Below are 26094 nucleotides of genomic sequence, written 5' to 3'. Positions count from 1 at the left end.
CTCCTTTGCCTATATAAATAGACCACCTTGTACCATGTACTATACCACATAATAGATCTGTTTTCCCGTGTATGTACTATACCACATAATAGATATGTTTTTCCGTGTTTTTTTTCTCCACGTAGGGGGTTCCACGTTAAACTTTGTGTCTTATTTTCCGCACCTACGATCGTAACATGTATCATACTCAACATATATGTAAGAAGACAAAAAAAATTGAGGTGGGGTCACGGCCTCCTTTGCCCACCCCGTGGCTCCGCCCCTGGCAGAGTGTACAGTTTATCGACCCGTTAGTAATTGAGAGCTACGATTCAGAAGTTTTCTCAGCCAGGACCATTTTTTTTACACGAGGAGAATCTCATTTCTATTACTTTCATAACAGAAATACACCATTGTTCGTCGAAGTCTACCAACCTACAACCGTAGCACTTCCAACAAAAGTTTTGCAGCCAAAAGCATGAAACAAAACCAACCTACACCCGTAGCACTTCCAACAAAAGTTTTGCAGCCAGAAGCATGAAACACAACGTCAGGTGACCCAGCAGACCCTGATTCAGGGAGCCAGCACACAGGGCACAGGTCCAACGGGGCAAAGCCCACCACCAGACCAGAACAATGAACCCGAGCTACTACCAAAAAGCTCACGAATATATAATGCCGGGAGGGCAGTATTTCGCTTCCGGCCGAGTTTGAGGGAGAAATTCCAATCCCCTTCCAACCAAAAAAATCCAAGGTGTTGTTTGGTTCACATATTTGTAATGTAATCGGTAACAAATAACGTTAAATCATGTTTGTTTAAGTCCAATCGTAATCGGATACCACACTAGAAATTGATAGCAGCCTATTCAAACTTGTTACCACTGGTAATCGAATGCAAACCGTTACCGTTACCATTTACGTTACATTTTGGGAACCAAACGGCACCCAAGTGAGCTGCGCAAAACAAGAGCAACAGTGGCCATGAACTAAGCATTTGCCATCGTGTGCGATTTGTTTCACCAACGTCTTGCCTTTTTACAAACTTCATTTTAAAATATATGAAGGAACCAACGTATAAACTTCACCAGAATCAAAAACTCTCTCCGGTCGCATTTAGCTTCCCGAAACCAAATGGAAATGCCTACGGGTCTATCCCCTTCGACGCACATCAGCTTCTCTGACTAAAGAAAACTAAACCTACTGGTGTTTATCAGTGACACTCCTATGTTGCAGAACAGTAGACAAGAAAAGGGCTTCAAGCACTTGAGGGAAGCTCACTTCTTATTCTTGGGCGTTGCAGCGAGAAGGTATGGTTAGAATCTGCTTCCCCGACAAATGGTGGTGTCTTGCTTGCCTCAGAAGATGGAGCAGCAGGGCTGGTCTCTCCTGATTCCTCCAGCCCTTCTATCTGAGGGTGGTACTTCAATGCCTGACTATGGGAATGGATTTGCTGATACGTCTTCATCGCCTGGGCCACGAAAGATGCTGGGCTGGCACTGTCGCCTGGGAGCAGCATTGTATTTGTCTGCGTTTAAAAAAAACATCAGCAATTCAAATTCACAAAAGGAGCCAGGCATAAAGAAGAGTAACAGAACTAAGACAATCTCACCTTTTGTGCTAGATTTGAGAATGCTTCGATATATTGCTCTGCAAGTTTTAGGCTAGCAGCCTATCACAGAAATATAACATTGTTATTAGCATTTAAGAGCACAAATATAGTACTTAATACCATTTTGATAGTCAGTATTCCTCGATACCTTGGCACTGCCTTCAGTTGTCATCGCATCTGAAACCAATCTCATTCCACGAGCAGTAGCTTCTGACTTGGCAAGAATTGCTTCGGCCGCACCTGGTGTTAATAGCCAGAATAAGTAAATGCCAATGGTGGAGGGAATAAAGAAGTGCAAAACATTTTAGAAGAAAAAAATTACAAATCATTTACAATGTTTAATTTAACTAAACTGCATTAATAGCCATCATCAAACAAGGTAAATAAACATTGGTGGAATAACGCATGCTGAACAGATTTACAAAAAAAAAAAAAAAACATGGTAGTAAGGTGTGTGGAATGTCGCATACCCTTCGCACGGTTTGCTAGATCTAACATAGCTCCTGGTACAACAAATGAAATATGTCAGACATATTTTTTGAACATAAATGTCAGACATATATCAAATACAATACATCTCTCAAATGTGGAAGACGTTAAAGGCCATTCTATCAACATTTCAGTATGAAGAATTTAAAACCGCATATATTAAGCTAAAAAGATAAAAAAAAGGTTGTGAAGTCGTCACCTTCAGATTCAAGGACCTGGGCAGTTTTCTTCCCTTCTGATTCAAGGATTTGGGCCTGTTTCTTCCCTTCTGATTCAAGGATTTGGGCGCGTTTTCTCCTTTTTGCTTCAGCCTGCATCTCCATAGCCTGCCTAATCCCTGTTGGAGGAGTTATGTCCCCTGCATTGTCAAATTTAAAAACAATGGAAACATTGACATCTGAAACAAACCATGTATTACAACTCAAATGATTAAACAGGAAAAACCGACACACTGATCTCATAGCGAATACACTTCAAGCCCCAATCTGTGGCTGCTTCATTGATGGCACTCTGCAGACAATTGACAGAAAACATTAGCCAGATGTTTGGTGGTAGCCAACAGAAATACTGGCACGTCTGATGAACAAATAGAGACAAAGATACACTCAGAGATCAGAGAGAGAGAGGAACAACAGCTACCACATCTAATGAGCCTTTTGTGGTCAAGTTTATATCAATGAGCTTTCCCTTTCATTGTAAGCATAATACATAATCATTTGATAATAATCAACAGTACAAATGTTAAATGGTAAAGCAATCATAATTTATCAAACAAATCTACAAGTTTCTTCAAACAGTAACTTAAATGAACAAGAGTAAAATACATTTCCGGTCCTTAAACTTGTCGCTCTGTGTCATCCCGATCCACAAACTTCTATAGTGTGTCAGCCCGGTCCTTAATTGCTGTTTGGGTCTCAGTTAGGTCCAAACAGGTCATGGTTGACATATGGACCCCACATGTCAGCCTTTGTATCTCTTTTCTCTCTCTTTTCCGCATGTCCGGTGAGAGAGCTGGACAAGAGAGAAAAGAGATAAAGGACCTAACTGAGACCTGAACAACGATTAAGGACCAGCATGACACATTTTAAAAATTTGTGGATCGGAATGACACAGGGCGACAAGTTTAAGGACCGGAAATGTATTTTACTCAATGAACAACATGAATATACAAACAGCAGTTGTTGAAAGCTAGGATGATCAGGTTAAGTTTAGCCATCCTATTACTTCTACCAAACAAACAATTAACCAAACTAATAAAATGTTAAAATTGCAACTGCTTCAATGTGTTTCAAATGGACACTCCCCTCCATTCCAAATTGTAAGTCGTTCTGGCTTTTATAGTTACATAATGTGTATCTAGGTTTGTAGCAAAAGCTATGTACCTAGAAAAGCCAGAAGGACTTACAATTTGTAATGGAGGGAGTATATCATAATTTGGTAAACCATGGACCCTCCTAGAGATCATCTAATGCAATGCATTCAGTTTCCTGTCAAAGGAATCCATGCAACACATACCATATTTTCACTAGGATGCCAATTTGGATGATCTCTTTACATGATCCAAAAATATTACAGGGATGGTAGTACAGAAACAATATGGAGAGACTATTAATCAAAAGAGTACAAAAGCTAATGTGTTTTAATTTTTTCCCACCCAAAACGTATGGTATGGGAAATTGAACAAAGAATTCAAGATGGGAATAAGAATCCATACCACAATTTTCTCATTTAATGCATCTCTCTCCTCAAAAGTCTTGTCTAAGGTTATCTTCCCAAGTTCACTTCTCATGGTTGTTTGTGCAAGTTGTAGGACAGCATAGATTGGATCCTCCACACCATAGGAAGCAAGGTAGGGGTCCATGATCTGCAAAATTCAACAAAATAATGAGTTTATGCTCAGCACTCCATAGCATGAAAAAACAACTTCACTGTAGATAATTTCCCAAATCTGGCCAATAGCATTGCAGGCTACTCAACTCGATGATACTAGGAATAACACACGCACTTACCACAGTAATACTTACAGGAATTACAAAAAAAACACAGATGGATAGTAACTTTACATCAAAACAGAATGGCTTGAATTATACATCCATTCATAAGTTCCTATGACAAATATAATGTTTGCTATCCTAACAAATAAAACAAAACCAGAATAAGCATTACAGCCACCCTACCTCAAATGACACAAAATACCACAAACGAAAAATGTTAGCAGCTAAACAAAATAAAAGATTGGTTATATCTTAAGGAAATAAGCAGTATGTTTAGTTGTTTACAATCACAAATCATCATCACATACGCCTTTCCCATACAAAAATTGACACTAAGTTGGGTCTTGATTAGATGCATATAAGTAATTAAGTAGAAGCACTAAAATCAGTATGATCCACCTGGAAGCAAACTAACCAAATCACAAAAGATAATATACCCATTTCCACGCCCAAGACATTGCTGACTGCTAAAAAAATTGTATAAATTTGTCACCAGGGCAATGAAACAGTAAATTAGGTCTCACACCATCATTGGTTCTACAGCCCTTACAAAGCTTTGATTCCAAACAAGGCAACAACTAAAGGTGTAAATCAAACACCAAACTTTATCCAAAAAATTAGTAACACCTTGCATGTGAATTGTGCAGCCTCTTGAGCTTGCTACAGCCATTGAGAATGTGCTGAGGCATTGATCTTGATGACCAAGGTTGGTACTACCTACAATGTAGTGTAGCCAGAAGGGTATAATATCCAGTGTCATTAAAACTACGTTTAAACGACGTTTAAACGTAAAAACTCTAATTAGAGGTTGAAACCGCGTTTTAGCGTTTTGGCGCTCTAAACTGTAAAACACAGTGTTTCATGTGTTTTAGACCATTAGCTACTTTTGGGCCCAGTTTGTTAGTTACTTTTGGGGTCCAATCCAGCTCATGGGTGAAGTTTTGGTAAGCCACTAACCTCTCTGTTTTGGTATTTAACTTTATGTTATTGTCTGAAATTATGATATATTGGTATTTTTTCTATGTTATTTAAAACTACAGTTAAACTTTGTTTAAACGTTTAAAAGTCAAAATTTCACCCATGAGCGTTTCAACAATATATCGTTTTAATAACGTTGATAATATCATCAAACTCATACAAAAGAGCGCACAAGAGTGTCAATCTCCCAGCTCATACAAGGCAAAGTGGCAATGTGCTACCAACGACATGATGCCTTATCCTGAATTCCAGATTCAAGGCAATATTGAATCAACATGTAAAAATAACTTGAGCTTTGCTTTGAAAATGGTCATATAACTAAATACTTTGGTCCTGGGATTCATAAAATTGCATCAACATATGTTGCAGAGACAAATATGAAGAGAGACCTACAGTGTCAACTAATGCATGCAAAATAAGATTGGAAACTGAAATTTCAGTATTAGGCTTCACAACCCAAAGTCCTTCGATCCCATATACTACACTAACCAAATCAGAAAACATGAAAACTTGAAATCCACGTAGAAAACATCGTTAATGGGTCACAATGTTCCTACCATCTTCAATTGCAATTGCAATTTCAATTATTAACTAAATCCAGGAGCCCTTGCTGCAATCTATACTACACAGGCAGATCACAAGCTGGATCAATCCAGTTCACACTAACTTTTGCCATGTGAGGCGTCACACCCACCCATCTCTGATCTACCGGCAACAAGTGCAACACTCAACAATCTGTATGTAGACCGCGCAGGCGAGCAAGGGGAGGCAGTATTACCTTGATATATATGACGCTGTCGATCTGTATGGTGACGTTGTCCTTGGTGATTGCGTTCTGGTCGGGAATGGGGATGGTCTCCTCCTTGAGCGAGTGCACGTAGGCAATACGGTCGACGGCGGGGATCAGCAGGTGGAACCCGGAGTCGAGGGTCTTGAGATACTTCCCGAACCTCTCCACGACGAAAGCCTTCTTCTCCGGAACTATGTTCATGCCCCAGTTCACCGGCGGCTCCGGTGGATCGAACCTGAGAACAGCACACGGTCCAGGGGCGTCAATCTTAGATTGCATTGCAGAATTTAGCAGAGAATGAGGGGAGGGAGTAGAAGGTTGAGCAGAGAATGGGGGAAGTGCGAGGGTTTTACATAGAGCTGTCATCGTCGTCGCGGGGGTGGAAGCGGGAAAACGAACGGGACGAGGCGGGGGCGGAGCCGGCGGCTGCGAGGTGGCGCGGGAGGAGGAGGAGGAGCTGGCGCGCGGGTACCGCGGATCGCCTGAGTAGGCTTGCCATCGTCTCGCTGCCTGCCCGTGGCAAATACCGAATTTTTTGGTTTTTAATCCAGTTTTAGACAAAAATTAACATTCAGGCCCCTAGACAATCGATTGCATTTATGGACCCGAAGCTCGGCGCCACGTGGCAGAGTTAGGATTTAAGCTGGGCGCCACGTGGCAGAGTTAGGATTTAAGCTTCGTGCCCGTCTTCTTTCTTCTTTCTCTTCTTCTCTCCTTTCTTCCTCCGGCCGCCTGCGCGCCCTTCGCCCGTCCGCCCCCGCCGACGCAATCTGCCGCCGCCCGCCCCCTCCGGCCAGCCCGCCGTCGCCCGACCCCTCTAGCGAGCTCGGCGCCGCCCGGCGCCCGCGCCCCCTCCGGCCCCACGCCGCCGCTCGGCCCCTCCGGCGAGCGCGCTCCACCGCCGCCCTCGCCCTCACCGACAAGGTATTTTTTTACTTAATTTATTAATTGATTTAGGAGTAAGTGGTTAGTTAGTGTGTAGCATTTAATTGGTATTTACTTTGTTAACAATTTAGTGTTTAGGGTTTCAGTTTTTAGGTAGCACATGTTCGCTTGGGTTAATGCATAGTTAGTTAGTTGTTTAATTGTTAGTATATAATTAGCTAGATATTTACATGTGATTATATGTAGTCTTTATATATGTCACCCATCGTGTTGTTATCTCAGTTGTTGAGTGTGCATGTCAGCCATCGTGTTGTTCGTTTTTCTGCAGGTTCAGAAACCTCACCATATAGGGGAGGTGCTGCCAAATTACTTATTTATTACTTAGTAAGTATTTAGGTATTATTAGTGAGAGCACCTAGAGGGGGGTGAATAGGTGATCCTGTAAAACTTAAACTTAATGCCACAAAAATTTGGTTAAGAGTTAGCACAGTATTGCCAAGTGGCTAGAGAAGAGTCTTTGCTAAACACAATAACCACAAGAGAATCAACACAGGTAGACACAGTGGTTTATCCCGTGGTTTGGCCAAGTACAACACTTGCCTACTTCCACGTTGTGGCGTCCCAACGGACGAGGGTTGCACTCAACCCCTCTCAAGCGGTCCAAAGACCCACTTGAATACCACGGTGTTTGCTTTTCTTTTCTATATCCCGTTCGCGAGGAATCTCCACAACTTGGAGTCTCTCGCCCTTACAAAGATGTTCACAGAGAAGTACGGAGTAAGGGAGGGATTAGCAACTCACACAAGACACAAAGATCACAGCAAATACGCACACACAAGACCCAGCCTTAAGCTCAAGAGACTAGCACACTAGAACGGAGCTCAAATCACTAGAATGTCGAACAAGTGCGCAAGAATGGAGTGTGAGTGATCAAGAGTGCTCAAGGAATGTTTGGTGTCCTCCTCCATGCGCCTAGGGGTCCCTTTTATAGCCCCAAGGCAGTTAGGAGCCGTTGAGAGCAATCCGGGAAGGCAATTCTTGCCTTCTGTCGCCTGGCACACCGGACAGTCCGGTGCACCACCGGACACTGTCCGGTGCACCACCGGACACTGTCCGGTGCAGATTTCCTTCCTTATTTGGCGAAGCCGACCGTTGGCAGCCTTGGAGCCGTTGGCGTACCGGACACTGTCCGATGCACACCGGACAGTCCGGTGCCCCCTACTAGCCGTTGGCTCGGCCACTTGTCCCGCGCGGATCGCGCGGCCGACTGTTGGCCCGGCCGACCGTTGGCTCACCGGACAGTCCGGTGCACACCGGACAGTCCAATGAATTATAGTCGTACGCCGCCGATGAAATCCCGAGAGCAGCGAGTTCGCAAGAGCCAGTCTGGCGCACCGGACACTGTCCGGTGCACCACCGGACAGTCCGGTGCACCCAGACCGAGCTGACTCTGGCAGAACATAGCCATCTCATTTCCAATTCAATCTTTCCTGTTTCCAGCACTTAGACACAATACATTAGTCCATAAAACAATGTACTAAGTCTAGAAACGTACCTTTTGACATGATTTGTACTTTGTCTACCACATTGCATAGATCAACACAAAAGCGCTTGCGTTGGCACTCAATCACCAAAATACTTAGAAATGGCCCAAGGGCACATTTCCCTTTCAATCTCCCCCTTTTTGGTGATTTATGCCAACACAACATAAAGCAACTAGAACAAGTGCAATATCAATGCAAATGAAAACTCAATATGGTTTTGATTCATATTTGGCATATATGGATCACTCTTTGCCACCACTTGGTTTGTTTTTGCAAACCAAACTCAAATTTCTATCTCTAAGTCAAACACACTTGTTAAGACATAAAGAGAGTTATTCCAAGAAAAATTGATTCAAGATTTCAAAAACTCACCCTTTTTCCCATAATCAACACTTCTCCCCACAAGAAGCCAACTTTTGACAAAAAGAGCCAATAAGAGTATTTTGACAAAACAAAAGCTCTATTCTATTATTTTCAAGATTCTCAAGTGGAGCTCTATTCTATTATTTTCAAGATTCTCAAGTGGTAGCTGATCCATTTATTGCTTTGGCCTTTATTTTCTCCCCCTTTGGCATCAAGCACCAAAACGGGATCAATCTTGGCCCTGTAACCCCATTGCCTCACCAAAATCTTCAACTAAGAGTAAAAAGGCAATAAGAGTACAAAGATGAACTTGGAATAAATTACTCTTTCATCGGAGTGCAGTGGAAGACTTGCATGGTCCAAGTCCACCTTTTCCCTTTCAATCCTCCTTCGAGACTAAATCAAGCAAACTCAAGCACATGGTTAGTCTCAAAGGGTCAAGTTGTAACACATCTCCCCCTAAATATGTGCATCACTTTGCAACGGACTTGTGAGGTCCGGGGAGTGTTAGTACAACTTGAGCACCATAAATAAGCAACAAAATGCATACGGAACATGATCAAAGGTATAGACACAAGTATGCTATAATTCAATCCAGATTCCGCGAATCTAAGACATTGAGCTCACTGCGCAACTTGCAAAAGGTCTGCTCATCTAAAGGCTTGGTAAAGATATCGGCTAGCTGGTTCTTGGAGCTAACATGAAACACTTCGATATCTCCCTTTTGCTGGTGGTCTCTCAAAAAGTGATGTCGGATGTCTATGTGTTTTGTGCGGCTGTGTTCAACAGGATTATCCGCCATGCGGATAGCACTCTCATTATCACATAGGAGTGGGACTTTGCTCAAATTGTAGCCAAAGTCCCTGAGGTTTGCCTCATCCAAAGTAGTTGCGCGCAACACTGTCCTGCGGCAACGTACTCGGCCTCAGCGGTGGATAGGGCAACAGAAGTTTGTTTCTTAGAGCTCCATGACACCAGGGACCTTCCTAAGAATTGACACGTCCCCGATGTACTCTTCCTATCGACCTTACATCCAGCATAGTCGGAGTCTGAATATCCAATCAAGTCAAAGGTAGACCCCTTTGGATACCAGATCCCGAAACAAGGCGTAGCGACTAAATATCTAAGAATTCGCTTCACAGCCACTAAGTGACACTCCTTAGGATCAGATTGAAATCTAGCACACATGCATACACTAAGCATAATATTCGGTCTACTAGCACATAAATAAAGTAAAGACCCTATCATTGACCGGTATGCCTTTTGATCAACGGACTTACCTCCTTTGTTGAGGTCGGTGTGTCCGTCGGTTCCCATCGGAGTCTTTGCGGGCTTGGCGTCCTTCATCCCAAACCTCTTGATCAAATCTTGTGTGTACTTCGTTTGGGAGATGAAGGTTCCATCCTTGAGTTGCCTCACTTGGAACCCAAGGAAGTAGCTTAACTCGCCCATCATCGACATCTCGAATTTTTGAGTCATCACCCTGCTAAACTCTTCACAAGACTTTTGGTTAGTAGAACCAAATATTATGTCATCAACATAAATTTGGCACACAAAAAGATCACCATCACAAGTCTTAGTAAAAAGAGTTGGATCGGCTTTCCCAACCTTGAAAGCATTAGCAATTAAAAAGTCTCTAAGGCATTCATACCATGCTCTTGGGGCTTGCTTAAGTCCATAGAGCGCCTTAGAGAGCTTACACACGTGGTTGGGGTACCGTTCATCCTCAAAGCCAGGGGGTTGCTCTACGTACACCTCCTCCTTGATTGGCCCGTTGAGGAAAGCGCTCTTCACATCCATTTGGAACAACCTGAAAGGATGGTGAGCGGCATATGCTAGCAAGATACGAATGGACTCTAGCCTAGCCACAGGAGCAAAAGTCTCCTCAAAGTCCAAACCTGCGACTTGGGCATAACCTTTTGCCACAAGTCGTGCCTTGTTCCTTGTCACCACCCCGTGCTCGTCTTGTTTGTTGCGGAACACCCACTTGGTTCCCACAACATTTTGTTTGGGACGAGGCACCAGTGTCCAAACTTAATTTCTTTTGAAGTTGTTGAGCTCCTCCTGCATGGCCAACACCCAGTCCGGATCTAGCAAGGCCTCTTCTACCCTGAAAGGCTCAATAGAAGAGACAAAGGAGTAATGCTCACAAAAGTTAACTAATCGAGATTGAGTAGTTACTCCCTTGCTAATATCACCCAAAATTTGGTCGACGGGATGATCCCTTTGAATCATTGCTCAAACTTGGGTTGGAGGTGCCGGTTGTGCTTCTTCCTCCATTACATAATCATCTTATGCTCCCCCTTGATCACACGCCTCCTGTTCATCATCTTGAGTTGGGGGTTGCACCATTGTTGAGGAAGAAGGTTGATATTGCTCATCTTGTTCCTGTGGCCGCACATCTCCAATCGCCATGGTGCGTATTGCGGCCGTTGGAACTTCTTCTTCATCTACATCATCACAATCAACAACTTGCTCTCTTGGAGAGCCATTAGTCTCATCAAATACAACGTCGCTAGAGACTTCAACCAAACTCAATGATTTGTTGAAGACTCTATACGCCTTTGTATTTGAGTCATAACCTAACAAAAACCCTTCTACGGCTTTGGAAGCAAATTTGGAATTCCTACCCTTCTTCACTAGAATGTAGCATTTACTCCCAAAAACTCGAAAATACGAAACATTGGGTTTGTTATCGGTTAGTAGCTCATACGACGTCTTCTTGAGGAGGCGATGAAGGTAGACCCTGTTGATGGCGTGGCAAGACGTGTTCACGGCTTCCGACCAAAAGCGCTCGGGGGTCTTGAACTCTCCAAGCATCGTCCTCGCCATGTCTATAAGCGTCCTGTTCTTCCTCTCTACCACACCATTTTGCTGTGGTGTGTAGGGAGCGGAGAACTCGTGCTTGATCCCTTCCTCCTCAAGGTACTCCTCCACTTGAAGGTTCTTGAACTCGGACCCATTGTCGCTCCTTATCTTTTTCACCTTGAGCTCAAACTCGTTTTGAGCTCTCCTTAGGAAGCGCTTGAGGGTCCTTTGGGTTTCAGATTTATCCTGCAAAAAGAATACCCAAGTGAAGCGGGAAAAGTCATCAACTATAACAAGACCATACTTACTTCCTCCTATACTTAGATAGGCGACGGGTCCGAAGAGGTCCATGTGAAGCATCTCCAAAGGTCTTGATGTGGTCATCACATTTTTGGTGTGATGAGAGATTCCCACATGTTTGCCTGCTTGACAAGCTGCACAAGGTCTATCTTTTTCGAATTGCACATTAGTTAAACCTATCATGTGTTCTCCCTTTAGAAGCTTGTGAAGGTTCTTCATCCCCACATGTGCTAAGCGGCGATGTCACAGCCAGCCCATGCTAGTCTTAGCAATTAAGCATGCATCTAGACCGGCCTCCTCTTTTGCAAAATCAACTAAGTAAAGTTTGCCGTCTAATACACCCTTAAAAGCTAGTGAACCATCACTTCTTCTAAAGACAGACACATCTACATTTGTAAATAGACAATTATATCCCATATTGCATAATTGACTAACAGATAACAAATTATATCCAAGAGACTCAACTAAAAACACATTAGATATAGAGTGCTCATTTGATATTGCAATTTTGCCTAAGCCTTTCACCTTGCCTTGATTCCCATCACCGAATATGATTGAATCTTGGGGATTCTTGTTATTGACGTAGGAGGTAAACATCTTCTTCTCCCCCGTCATGTGGTTTGTGCATCCGCTGTCGATAATCCAGCTTGAACCCCCGGATGCATAAACCTGCAAGGCAAATTTAGGCTTGGGTTTTAGGTACCCAACTCTTGTTGGGTCCTACAAGGTTAGTCACAATTGTCTTAGGGACCCAAATGCAAGTTTTGTCTCCCTTGTATTTTGCCCCTAATTTTCTAGCAACTATCTTCCTATCCTTTCTACAAATAGCAAAGGAGGCATTTAAAGCATGATATATTGTAGAAGGTTCATTAACTTTCCTAGGAATATTAACAACATTTCTCCTAGGCCTATGAACAATATATCTCCTAGACATATATCTACCATGCATATAGGAAGAACTAGTAGCAAACATGGCATGAGAGTCAAAAGCATCATAATCATTACAACTCCTATACGACTGTCTTCTATCATGGTACATAAACGCATGGTTCTTTTTAGCACTACTAGCCATAGGAGCCTTCCCTTTCTCCTTGGCGGAGATGGGAGCCTTATGGCTTGTTAAGTCCTTGGCTTCCCTCTTGAAGCCAAGTCCATCCTTAATTGAGGGGTGTCTACCAATCGTGTAGGCATCCCTTGCAAATTTTAGCTTGTCAAATTCATTCTTGATAGTCTTAAGTTGGGCATTAAGACTAGCCAATTCATCATTCAATTTGGAAATTGAAGCTAGGTGTTCACTACAAGCATCAATGTCAAAATCTTTACACCTCTTGCAAATCATAACATGTTCTACACAAGAGTTAGATTTAGTAGCTATTTCTAACTTAGCATTCAAACCATCATTCATGCTCCTTAAGCTAGAAATTGTCTCATGGCAATAAGATAGTTCACAAGAAAGCATTTCATTTCTTTTAACTTCTAAAGCATAAGATTTTTGTGCCTCTACAAATTTGTCATGCTCTTCATATAAAAGGTCCTCTTGTTTTTCTAAGAGTCTATCCATTTCATTCAAGGCATCAATCAATTCATTTATCTTATCTACTTTAGTTCTATCCAATCCCTTGAACAAACTAGAGTAATCTATTTCTTCATCACTAGACTCATCATCACTAGAAGAATCATAAGTGACATTGTTTTGATTACATACCTTCTTCTCCTTTGCCATGAGGCATGTGTGACGCTCGTTGGGGAAGAGGGATGATTTGTTGAAGGCGGTGGTGGCGAGTCCTTCATTATCGGAGTCGGATGATGAACAATCCGAGTCCCATTCCTTGCCAAGGTGTGCCTCGCCCTTAGCCTTCTTGTATGCCTTCTTCTTCTCCCTCTTGTTCCCCTGTTCCTGGTCACTATCATTATCGGGGCAGTTAACGATAAAATGACCGACCTTACCACATTTGAAGCATGAGCGCTTCCCTTTTGTCTTGGTCTTGCTTGGCTGCCCCTTGCGACCCTTTAGCGCCGTCTTGAAGCGCTTGATGATGAGGGCCATCTCTTCATCATTGAGCCCGGCCGCCTCAACTTGCGCCACCTTGCTAGGTAGCGCCTCCTTGCTTCTCGTTGCCTTGAGAGCAATGGGTTGAGGCTCATGGATTGGACCGTTTAACGCGTCGTCGACATATCTCGCCTCCTTGATCATCATTCGCCCGCTTACAAATTTCCCAAGAACTTCTTCGGGCGACATCTTGGTGTACCTAGGATTTTCACGGATATTGTTCACCAAATGTGGATCAAGTATAGTAAAGGACCTTAGCATTAGACGAACGACGTCGTGGTCCGTCCATCGTGTGCTTCCGTAGCTCCTTATCTTGTTGATGAGGGTCTTGAGCCGGTTGTATGTTTGGGTTGGCTCCTCTCCCCTGATCATTGCGAATCTTCCAAGCTCGCCCTCCACCAACTCCATTTTGGTGAGTAAGGTGACGTCGTTCCCTTCATGTGATATCCTGAGGGTGTCCCAGATCTGCTTGGCATTGTCCAAGCCGCTCACCTTATGATACTCGTCCCTGCACAAAGAGGCTAACAACACAGTAGTAGCTTGTGCATTTCTATGAATCTATTCATTGATAAACATAGGACTATCCGAGATATCAAATTTCATTCCACTTTCCACAATCTCCCATATGCTCGAATGGAGAGAGAACAGGTGACTACGCATTTTGTGGCTCCCAAATCCGTAGTCCTCTCCATCAAAGTGAGGAGGTTTGCCAAGTGGAATGGAGAGCAAATGAGTATTTGTACTTTGCGGAATACGAGAGTAGTCAAAAGAAAAGTTCGAATTAACCGGTTTCCTTCTCTCGTAGTCGTTGTCGTCGTTGTCCTTTTGGGAAGAAGTGGACTCGTTGCTGTCGTCGTAGTAGACAATCTCCTTGATGCGCCTTGTCTTCTTCTTCTTCCCATCCTTTCATTTGTGGCCCGAGCCCGAGTCGGTAGGCTTGTCATCCTCCGGCTCGTTGACGAAGGACTCCTTCTCCTTATCGTTGATCACGATTCCCTTCCCCTTAGGATCCATCTCTTCGGGCGGTTAGTCCCTTTCTTGAAGAGAACGACTTCGATACCAATTGAGAGCACCTAGAGGGGGGGTGAATAGGTGATCCTGTAAAACTTAAACTTAATGCCACAAAAATTTGGTTAAGAGTTAGCACAGTATTGCCAAGTGGCTAGAGAAGAGTCTTAGCTAAACACAATAACCACAAGAGAATCAACACAGGTAGACACAGTGGTTTATCCTGTGGTTCGGCCAAGTACAACACTTGCCTACTTCCACGTTGTGGCGTCCCAACGGACGAGGGTTGCACTCAACCCCTCTCAAGCGGTCCAAAGACCCACTTGAATACCACGGTGTTTGCTTTTCTTTTCTATATCCCGTTCGCGAGGAATCTCCACAACTTGGAGTCTCTCGCCCTTACAAAGATGTTCACAGAGAAGTATGGAGTAAGGGAGGGATTAGCAACTCACACAAGACACAAAGATCACAGCAAATACGCACACACAAGACCCAGACTTAAGCTCAAGAGACTAGCACACTAGAACGGAGCTCAAATCACTAGAATGTCGAACAAGTGCGCAAGAATGGAGTGTGAGTGATCAAGAGTGCTCAAGGAATGCTTGGTGTCCTCCTCCAAGCGCCTAGGGGTCCCTTTTATAGCCCCAAGGCAGCTAGGAGCCGCTGAGAGCAATCCGGGAAGGCAATTCTTGCCTTCTATCGCCTGCACCACCGGACAGTCCGGTGCACCACCGGACACTGTCCGGTGCGGATTTCCTTCCTTATTTGGCGAAGCCGACCGTTGGCAGCCTTGGAGCCGTTGGCGCACCGGACACTGTCCGATGCACACCGGACAGTCCGGTGCCCCCTACTAGCCGTTGGCTCGGCCATGTGTCCCGAGCGGATCGCGCGGCCGACCGTTGGCCCGGCCGACCGTTGGCTCACCAGACAGTCCGGTGCACACCGGACAGTCCGGTGAATTATAGCCGTACGCCGCCGATGAAATCCCGAGAGTAGCGAGTTCGCAAGAGCCAGTCTGGCGCACCGGACACTGTCAGGTGCACCACCGGACAGTCCGGTGCACCCAGACCGAGCTGACTTTGGCAGAACATAGCCATCTCATTTCCAATTCAATCTTTCCTGTTTTCAGCACTTAGACACAATACATTAGTCCATAAAACAATGTACTAAGTCTAGAAACGTACCTTTTGACATGATTTGCACTTTGTCTACCACATTGCATAGATCAACACAAAAGCGCTTGCTTTGGCACTCAATCACCAAAATACTTAGAAATGGCCCAAGGGCACATTTCCCTTTCAATTAGATGGGCATAGTAATAAGTTAGACAATAGTTGATAGTGTTAGTCAGGTTACCGTTTTTAATTGTTATTAAGTTATGAATCCGTGTTTGCAATAAATGGACACCTAGTGACACTATACCATGGAGGAAGCGTGGAGGAAGATGTTTATGGGAATGTTAGTTTTTATGGTATGAAGAAGGTGACCGTGATGTTCGATGAAAGACCCTCTTTTGGTCAAATTTTCACTCGGGTTTGTGAGGATATTAGTTGCAATTTAAATGACCCTAGAATATCAATTCAGGGTTTGTTGTCCCATGTTACATCTGAGACAGTTGTCCGACGGTTGATATCCATTGCCTCAGAAGATGACTGGGTGAAATATGTTAGAATTGTGAAGACGATTGTTCCACCATCTTTGGATGTGGTTGTTCGAAAGTTATCGTTTAGTCATTGCGATGCTCCAGTTGGGTTATCTCCACAAATGCCAAATGCATCTTGTAGTGAAGCTCCTTTGCCTGAGCTTCCAGAAGAAGTGGTTGTTGTTCCAGATGCTCAATCGACCCCGGACGAGTTTGAGATTTCTCGTCCTATTCGCGGCGTTTGTGGGGCTTCGAATCCGGTGGTACCCCCCACAGGAGGTCCCATTGACCCAAGATCCAACCCCAGATCATCCTAGTAAGTGTCTTTAACACGTTCTTCATATCCATCGATAATTCGTTTGATTAGACTTTTTAATGTAGTATTTCCACCTTCGACGCGATGCAGGATCTCCACAACTAGATAATGGTGCTTATCTTCATGTACCCCTATCATACAATATGGACCACATATGCAGGGCCTCTGAAAGTAGCCTAGAGGGGGGGGGGGTGAATAGGCTACACCTGAAATTTTTCACTAAAAACTTCGAGATATGTCAAATTAAAGTTGCACTGGTGCAAACCAGTTCAGTTGATTTTGTTTACAACTGAACAAGTTTGAACCTGCTCAACTTAGATTAAATAATCAGTTAAACAAATATGACGAAGCAGTGAAAGATTTTGCTAATGACTTGCCCTACAGAAAATCCACTCAAATAAATGAATATAAACCAACCAACAATTTAAGGCACTTAATAAGAACGCACAAGAACACGCGATTTAACTCGAGGTTCGGCAACCACCACAAAGGTGTCCTACTCCTCGTTGAGGAGCACACAAAGGGCCGGGTCTTTTCCAACCCTAATCCTCCACAAGCCGACCACAAAGGTCAAGGCAATCTCTTCTCAAATTTGCTCAAAGAGCGGGTAATACAAACTTCTTGTGATCGTCCACAAATTTGGAGACTCTCAAGCAACCTCTAACCGTCAAGGAACACAAGACTCCAATAGTAACAAATCCGCACAAGGATAAGTTTGCAATGAGCTCAAGAACAAAGAGAATGGGAGAATCAAGATGAAATTGACAGCGCGTTAGATCGACGTCACCTCACACCAAGGATCCTTCAAGCGATTGAAGGAGATGCAATTTTGGGTGTGAGATGTGAATTGAATGCCCTTGTTTGGAGTTTGGTCAGCTGAGAAATCGTGGAGAGAGCAGGAGTAATGAAGAGAGAGAGTGTGGGGGGTATTTAAAGGATCCCCCAAAAGCTGGCAGCCGTTGGGAGAAAAGAGCCGAAAACCGGTTGAACCGGTTTACAAGCCGGTTGAACCGGTTTCCACCAGGAAGATCTCAGTTCACTGATCCACTCAGCCGGAGACTCGACCGGATTCACAACCAGTAGAGCCGGGAAAAATTCCGATTGAATCGGTTTCAAAAAATATTTGCATACGATTTTTCTGACAGCTCTGACTGTCAGACAGGTCAGAGCAGGGGTGGCAGAGAAACAGTCCAAAAACCAGTTGAACCGGTTTCAGGTCCGATTGAACCGGTTTCAGAGGATGAAGAGCAAGTTTTGAACATTTTGAAGTGTACAAAGGTGGAACTCTTGTGGGAAGTAAAAGTGGTTTTTCACAAAGGCATTCATGATCTAGAAAAGTTTTCTCTAAGATGATTTTGAAGGAATTTGAACTTAGCTCATTGCACAACTTACTTAACCATTGTGGATCCCTCTTAATTGAACAACAATTCCTATAACTCAAGAATTATAAAATGAACACTGCCGTTGTTTCCAAGCACTTGGAGCACGCCATATGATGTAGAATTTAAATCCGCTGTGCTTTACATTTTTATGCTCATAAGATTTGTGCTTCTCCTGTCTATAGAATAACTGTGTACATGCTAGGAGCAAACTTGTTAGAATCTCTGTTTGTTTTGTCATTTAATCACCAAAACCCTCAATTAGGGTTGATTGCACTTACAGCCTCAAATAGTGTTGATGTTCAGATTGACGATGAGGAGGAGCCATATGAGGCTGCATGGGCCTTAGATTCTGATGATGAACGCCCGGTTCAAGAAATGACCGAGCAAGAAATTGAACTCATAAGACATTTGTGTCCCGAGCGTGACCCTGCAGTACATGAATTCAGCCGTCTAAGTCATTCCACCGGTGCATACGCAGAAGGACGTGATGGTGAACTGCTAGAGGCTCCAGATAACGCTGGCAGCATTGAGATTAAGGTAGGCTTACTTTTCAAGGACCTGCCTACACTAAGACGATGGCTATAGGAATATTCTATGTAACGCAAGAGGCCGTTCAAGGTGAGACACTCGTATGCACGGTGTCGTTACACAGTTGTGTGCGAGGTGTCGGAATGTAATTGGAGGGTATGTGCCCGAAGGCAGAAGGAAACCGAAAAGTTTATGATCACAAAAATTGTAGGTCCACACAGTTGTGCCTAGATAGAGCTGAGCTCTAAGCATCGTCAGTGACATCTACCCTAATTGCGAAAAGGCTATTGGGGACATTGAAGGGTCAGCCAAACTTGAAGGTGAAGTCAATTATGACCATGACTTGGGAGCTGTTTGGTTACAGGATCAAGTATGGGAAAGCATGGAGGGCAAAGCAGCGAGCATGGAAGATGATATACGAGGATTGGGAGGAGGGTTACAATAAGTTGCCAGCATTGTTCAATGCAATCAAAGCAAAAAAAAAACCTAGGCATGCATTACGAGTACATCCCTAAACCTAACGAATGGAGGAATGGCAGAGAGATCTTCTTTCGTGCTTTCTGATGTTTCTCGCAGTGCGTAGAGGCCTTCAGGCATTGTCATCCCATGCTCTCTATTGATGGTACTTTTCTGCATGGGAAGTATAAGGGCACATTGTTGGTTGCCATATCATGTGACGCGGACAACGCATTGGTTCCTTTGGCATTTGCTTTGGTGGAGAGGGAGAACAGAGAGAGTTGGTCTTAGTTCTTACGACTTGTTTGGATCCATGTCGTGGGCCCTGGTCGCGAGGTTGGTGTCATATCTAACAGACACCAAGGTATTCTTAATGCAGTGCAAGAGCAGATTCCTGGCTACGCACCCATGCACCACAGATGGTGCACTCGACGTCTAGCAAAAAATCTTCTTCGAAATGATCGTAGCAAGGCTAACTTCCCCCTTTTTGAGGAGGTCCGTCGACAGTTGGAGTTTCATTTTTTGAGGACAAGTTGAAGGAACTAAAAGATGCAACAAATGCTAAAGGTAAGAACTAGATTGCTGGACTGCTGAGGGAACCCTAGAAATGGACAAGGGCCTATGACGCAGGTGGTTGGAGGTTCGAGTTCCAGACTAGCAACAAGGCCAAGTCATTTAACAATGTGCTGAAGGGTATACGCGGCATGCCAGTCAATGCTATAGTAACATTCACTTTCTATAGGCTCGTGGCTTGGTTTAATGATAGACACGCACAGGCCAAGGCAATGCAGACGCGAGGGCAGAGATGGGCACCTAAACCAACATCACATTTTACTAATGCAGAGGAATGGGCCAATAGACATGAGGTACAATGCTTTGATGAGGAGTTGGGAAAATACGAGGTAACAACGATGGGTGGTATAACTTCCGACGGTGGGGTGCGGCCTTCGAGGACACATGTTGTGTTACTTGATGCATTCTCGTGTGGTTGTGGTAAACCTAGACAGTACCACTTTACATGTTCTCATTATGTTGTCGCCGCACGTCATCGCAACTTTGCATTTGAGAGCAGGATCCCTTCGGAGTTCAGTGTGGAGACCTTAGTACGTACCTGGAGACCTTGTTTTGAGCCATTTCTTGATGAGTCACAGTGGCCAACGTACACTGGTCTGATATACATTGCTGATCCAGTGCATCGTTGGGACAAACGTGGTACTAGGAAAAGGAGCCGGTGCAACATGGTTATGGATCAGGTTTTAGGTTGCACTAGGAGAGGTCGAGCATCCCCCTTTATCGTGGACCTAGAGTAGAATGAATGCGGAAAATGCGGGAGACTTGGCCACAACTCACGTACATGCATTTGGACACTTAGTCAGGTGTGATACAATGTTTATCTCACATGCAGAGTACACATATGTTATTGTACTGTGTCATTGTTGTTGTTACATTTTAATATTTTTACTAACCTTATTTGGAATAATTTGCAGGATGGCGTAGTTCCACTTGCTGGACCCTCACTACGACGAGCACCACAGGGGCCGTCTCACCACAGAGGGAGAGGTAATTTTTTGCATATATATATATTAAAATTTCAAATTAGTAAATGCAACGTATATTAAAATTTCAAATTACTAATGAAATTACTTTGATTGTTAGGTGTTGTCTGTTCTGCGGGTCCGGACCCACGACCGGTTTCTGAAGGAGATGTGATATGATGATAGGTACACTCCTCTACTACAGAGGGTTGGCTTGGACGTCGTATCGTTCCAGGTTCGCTGTGGCCTGCCGACATTCAACCTAGCGGCGTTGACGACTATGGTTGACAGGTGGCGTTTTAGGGTTTTAATTTGTATATTATTTGCATCTTTTTCATACTTATGAATTTGTAATACTTGTGAATTTGTAATAGGTGGTGGCCAGAGACTCACACTTTCCAACTGTCCTGCGGCGAGATGACCGTGACTCTAGAAGATTGTTAGAAGATTCTTGGTCTCAGCATTCAGGGTCGTCCAGTGACCGGTCAGGCAGCACCTGGTGGTTGGAGGCAGAGGGTCAAGGCCTTCCTTGGGAGACTGCTTCCTGATGACCTATGAGGTAGTCACACCACCGAAGTCCCAGTCACCTGGCTTAGGCAGGCTTTTGGATTGTGTCCAGCTAGAGCAGACAAGCAGACGGTTGCCTACCATTGTTGTGCTTGGATCTTGCACCTCTTTGGATCAGTTCTTTTTCCAGACGCGACAGGCGACATCGCATCATGGATGTTTGTCCTGCCTGACTGACTGGGACATGATAGGAGGATACAGTTGGGCTTCTAGAGTGTTGGCCTTCCTTTACAGGCAACTCTGTGAGGCCTGTCGTCGTTCGTCGAGGACTGCGAGCTTAGGTGGGTGTGTTTACCTACTCCAACTGTGGATGTGGTCACACATACCCGTCGGTCGACCCAGAGAGTTTGCTCCTCGTGAGTGGTTCGAGGTAGCCGGTGATCGCTTGAGGCCCACGGCTGCCTATCACTGGGACCAGGTCCAGGAGCCCTTCGCGCGACACCAGTGTGCCTATGTGGAGTACTCTAACGAGCTAGACGCACTTACGTCATCAATGGTGAGTTGTGTACTTGTATGTCAATTTATATTTCTTCTTAAGACGTTGGTAAATTACTATATCATGAGAATTCTAATCGTTTTTAGGTGACCTAGCAACCATATCATGAGCCACCATTCGCCAACATCCAGTTGAGCACCATGTGCGAGATAGACGAGGACCTTTACTTAATGAGGTGTCCCCTCATTTGCTTCTATGCTGTTGAGTATCATTTAACTTACCAAGTGGCGCGACAGTTTGGTCTGCGTCAGGAGTTTCCGGTGGAGCCCTTCTCCACTTCAATAGAACTCCACAAGTGAGTGACTTCGTCCGTTTGTATAGTGTAACTATTATTTCAGATATGCAATAAATTACTAAAACATGTGTGTACCTTTTGCAGGTTCGACAGACAGATGCAGAAGAAGGTCACTAACTTCGAGACCCACCACAGAGATTATATTGATGAATGGGCTAAGGAGGCGGACCTAAACTATGAGAACAACCAGCCGCACACGAACTACCACTTTCGCAGGTATTTGACTTGGTATGGTGGTGTCACTAGGTGCAAGCTTAAGGTCCAGTGGACAGTTGTAGACTATACGGAGCAAGAGTCCTCAGACGACGAAGACACTTCGTTCGACATAGCTAATCGGCTAGGGTCCCACATCGAGGCTGCTCCAATCCTAGATAGAGTGGTACGAAGTTGTTTAGGATCGAACCAACTTGTGTTCCAAAGGCTGATGCGTTTGGAAAGACTTCTGTATCAAGAAACGGGGTACGACCGGGGTAGTATGCTGGTTTTCATAAAATAACATCTAAAAATTAAGAAATTTATTCGGATAACTAATCTGGTTTCAAGAAATGTTTTTGACTTTAATTTCTCCTAATTCAAAATTTATTACTTTACTTTAAATTTATAAAGATTTTAAACTGGAGATGTACTTGAGCATCTCAAATAATGCCCCAAATTAAGTTATTTGGGTTTAGAATAGAAAAAGACCTTCCAACAGTATCCCATCTTAACAAATTTTGTTAAAAAATAAAGGGCATTGTTGGGAAACGATTACCGGTCCCTGAGACCCACCAGTCAGTGAGCGCGCTAACGGAAGAGCCCCTGATCGCTGGGACCCGTTAGTCGGTCGGAAGAGGCAGGTGTGCCAACTCTGGAAGGACCCGCCCCTAGCCTAAACTCTTGGCACAAGGCCAAGGGCCTGGCATGCGCGAAGACTGACAAGGGAGGACGAGCGTGTCGAAATGGAACCACTCGAGTGGATCCCACGCATGGCCCCGAACTGACCCGCCATAAATGACTGGTCGCATTAACCATGCCTAGCGCCAAGCCATAATGTGGGCGCTGGTTCGCTTCCCATTCATAACATACGTACCCCTCGGCCTGCATAGAAATCATGACCTATGAGCCCCCGGACTGCGACGTATTAATGGCTCGCACGTCCCTCGGTTTGCGGTGCACTCATGGCCTATCGGGCTAGGCCTGAGTGCGCAGACCTCCTGCAGGGCACTACACGACAAGCTGCCCTAAGCCTTAGGCTACGAAAGCCATGGGTCGGCATAGCCGGAATGATGGTGCCTAGGACCATCGCCGCCCCCGCGTCATCCACTACGATAAATACGCGACAGCCAGGCAGCCTCGGCCACACGAGTACGCATGTACTCACCTGGGGTAAAACATTGTCTTTACCCTGCCATACGACTCCTTCCTAGAGAAGCCACCATTGGCCAACCCTTCTTCTGGCCTATAAAAAGGGAGAGGGTCGCCTCGAGACGGACGGATGGACCAATCGAGGAACAGAAGGACGAACTGAGGGACGACCGGACGCCTTCAGACAGAGATGAGCCCACAAGGACGAACAAGAGGTGGAACACCGACGAGGACCAGGAGGCCGGAGCCCCGTCAAGCGAAGACTTAGCTAGGACTTCACCTCTCAACTTCTAAGTTCCACTTCCACCCCGATAAGAGATCTAGGAGCCTCTCCTCCCTTTCTCGACTGCTTGTAACCCCTACTATGAGTTTGATCATTAATCGTGCACGTAGCGCAAGCCACCAATGATTGGATGTAGGGACATTCTGCCAGAACCAGTATAATCTTGCGCCCTCTGCGCACACCCTTAGGAGCTTGGATCATGCATAATAAATTTACTTGTCGGAGCAAGGTACGAAACACCGACAGTTGGCGCACTTGCGTGTTCCACGACAAGATTCTCCAAGCTCCGGATGGCTGGAAATGATGTTGGCATAGCATGGGCTCCCAGAGCAACCAAACACTTTAGGAACTCTGGCAACGCCCTCGGTATCGAAGAAACGATGAACAGGGCACCGGAAGCCTCGACTCCCCTAACGAGCGAGTTGCTTGACATCATTGGAAGCCTTCACCACCTTCTCCTTGATCCCTTGGAAGGTGGGAGCGTGCGGCCAGGCTCACCGTAACCCATTTTTTCCAAGGCCTTGGAGGTATTAGGTCTCGTTCAGGGACTGCCATTTGGTTTCCCTGTTAGGATCAAGAGGAAGACATGGTTTCCCGTGAAAGGGAAATGTGCCCTTGGGCCATTTCTAAGTATTTTGGTGATTTAGTGTCCAACACAAGTGCTTAAGTGTTAATCTATGCAAAGTGGTGGACAAAGTGCAAATCAAGTCAAAAGGTATGTTTCTAGACTTAGTACATTGTTTTAGAGACTAATGTATTGTGTCTAAGTGCTGGAAACAGGAAAAATCAAAGATGACTTAGTTCTGCCAAAGTCAGCTCTGTCTGGGTGCACCGGACTGTCCGGTGGTGCACCGGACAGTGTCCGGTGCGCCAGGCTGGCTCAGGCGAACTTGCTGCTCTCGGGAAGTGATTAATGGCGTACGGCTAAAATTCACCGGACTGTCCGGTGAGCCAACGGTCGGCCGCGTGATCCGCGCGAAGACATGTGGCCGAGCCAACGGTCGGAAGGAGGCACCGGACTGTCCGGTGTGCACCGGACAGTGTCCGGTGCGCCAACGGCTCTCAGGCGCCAACGGTCGGCTTCGCCAAAGAAGGAAAGAAATCCGCACCGGACAGTGTCCGGTGGTGCACCGGACTGTCCGGTGCGCCAGGCGACAGAAGGCAAGAATTGCCTTCTTGAAATGCTCTCAACGGCTCCTAGCTGCCTTGGGGCTATAAAAGGGACCCCTTGGCGCATGGAGAAAATATTCAAGCATTCCTTGAGCATAGTTGATCACTCACACTTCGTTCTTGCGCACTTGTTCTACATCCTTAGTGATTTGAGCTCCGTTCTAGTGAGAAACTCGTGATAGTCTCTTGAGCTCAAGTCTGGGTCTTGTGTGTGCATATTTGCTGTGATCTTTGTGTGAGTTGCTCATCCCTCCCTTACTCCGTGCTTCTTTGTGAACTTCAAGTGTAAGGGCGAGAGACTCCAAGTTGTGGAGATTCCTCGCAAGCGGGATAAAGAAAAGCAAAGCAAAACACCGTGGTATTCAAGTGGGTCTTTGGACCGCTTGAGAGGGGTTGATTGCAACCCTCGTCCGTTGGGACGCCACAACGTGGAGTAGGCAAGCGTTGGTCTTGGCCGAACCACGGGATAAACCATTGTGCCATCTCTGTGTTGATCTCTTGTGGTTATTGTGTTTTGTTGAGACTCCTCTAGCCACTTGGCATTATTGTGCTAACGCCTAACCAAGTTTTGTGGCATTAAGTTTTCAAGTTTCACAGGATCACCTATTCACCCCCCTCTAGGTGCTCTCAATTGGTATCGGAGCCGTTCTCTTCAAGAAAGGGACTAATCGCCCGAAGAGATGGATCCTAAGGGCAAGGGGATTGTGATCAATGATAAGGAGAAGGAGTCCTTCGTCAACGAGCCGAAAGATGACAAGTCTACCGACTCGGGCTCGGGCCACAAACGAAAAGATGGAAAGAAGAAGAAGACGAGGCGCATCAAGGAGATCGTCTACTACGACGACAGCGACGAGTCCTCTTCTTCCCAAAAGGACAACAACAACGACTACGAGAAAAAGAAGACGGTTAACTCAAACTTCTCTTTCGATTATTCTCATATTCCGCATAGCTCAAATGCACATTTGCTTTCCATACCTCTCAGCAAACCTCCTCATTTTGATGGAGAGGACTACGGATTTTGGAGTCACAAAATGCGTAGTCACTTGTTCTCTCTCCATCCTAGTATATGGGAGATAGTAGAGAGTGGAATGAAATTTGATAGCTCGGATAGTCCTTTGTTTATCAATGAACAGATTCATAAAAATGCACAAGCTACTACTGTGTTGTTAGCCTCATTGTGCAGGGACGAGTACCATAAGGTGAGCGGCTTGGACAATGCCAAGCAGATCTGGGACACCCTCAAGATCTCACATGAGGGGAACGACGTCACCATGCTCACGAAG

At 45.0% G+C, this 26094-nt stretch overlaps 1 protein-coding gene across 1 annotated transcript; it reads right to left on the bottom strand.

Moving 5' to 3' along the window:
• Nucleotides 1-1016: 1016 nt before the first annotated feature.
• Nucleotides 1017-6306, bottom strand: LOC100272447 (uncharacterized). Its single transcript, NM_001359721.1, has 9 exons — nucleotides 6193-6306; nucleotides 5828-6074; nucleotides 3792-3941; nucleotides 2530-2587; nucleotides 2277-2435; nucleotides 2059-2091; nucleotides 1737-1828; nucleotides 1589-1648; nucleotides 1017-1504 (listed from the first exon to the last, which is right to left on the bottom strand). Coding segments are annotated over exons 1-9 (1071 nt in total). The 5' UTR covers nucleotides 6195-6306; the 3' UTR covers nucleotides 1017-1234.
• Nucleotides 6307-26094: the final 19788 nt, after the last annotated feature.

This window comes from Zea mays, chromosome 4 (assembly GCF_902167145.1).
Source record: "Zea mays cultivar B73 chromosome 4, Zm-B73-REFERENCE-NAM-5.0, whole genome shotgun sequence".
NCBI classification, from domain to species: domain Eukaryota; kingdom Viridiplantae; phylum Streptophyta; class Magnoliopsida; order Poales; family Poaceae; genus Zea; species Zea mays.
Note: the sequence above shows the minus strand (reverse complement) of the source record. Positions and strands in the feature narration are given on the sequence as shown.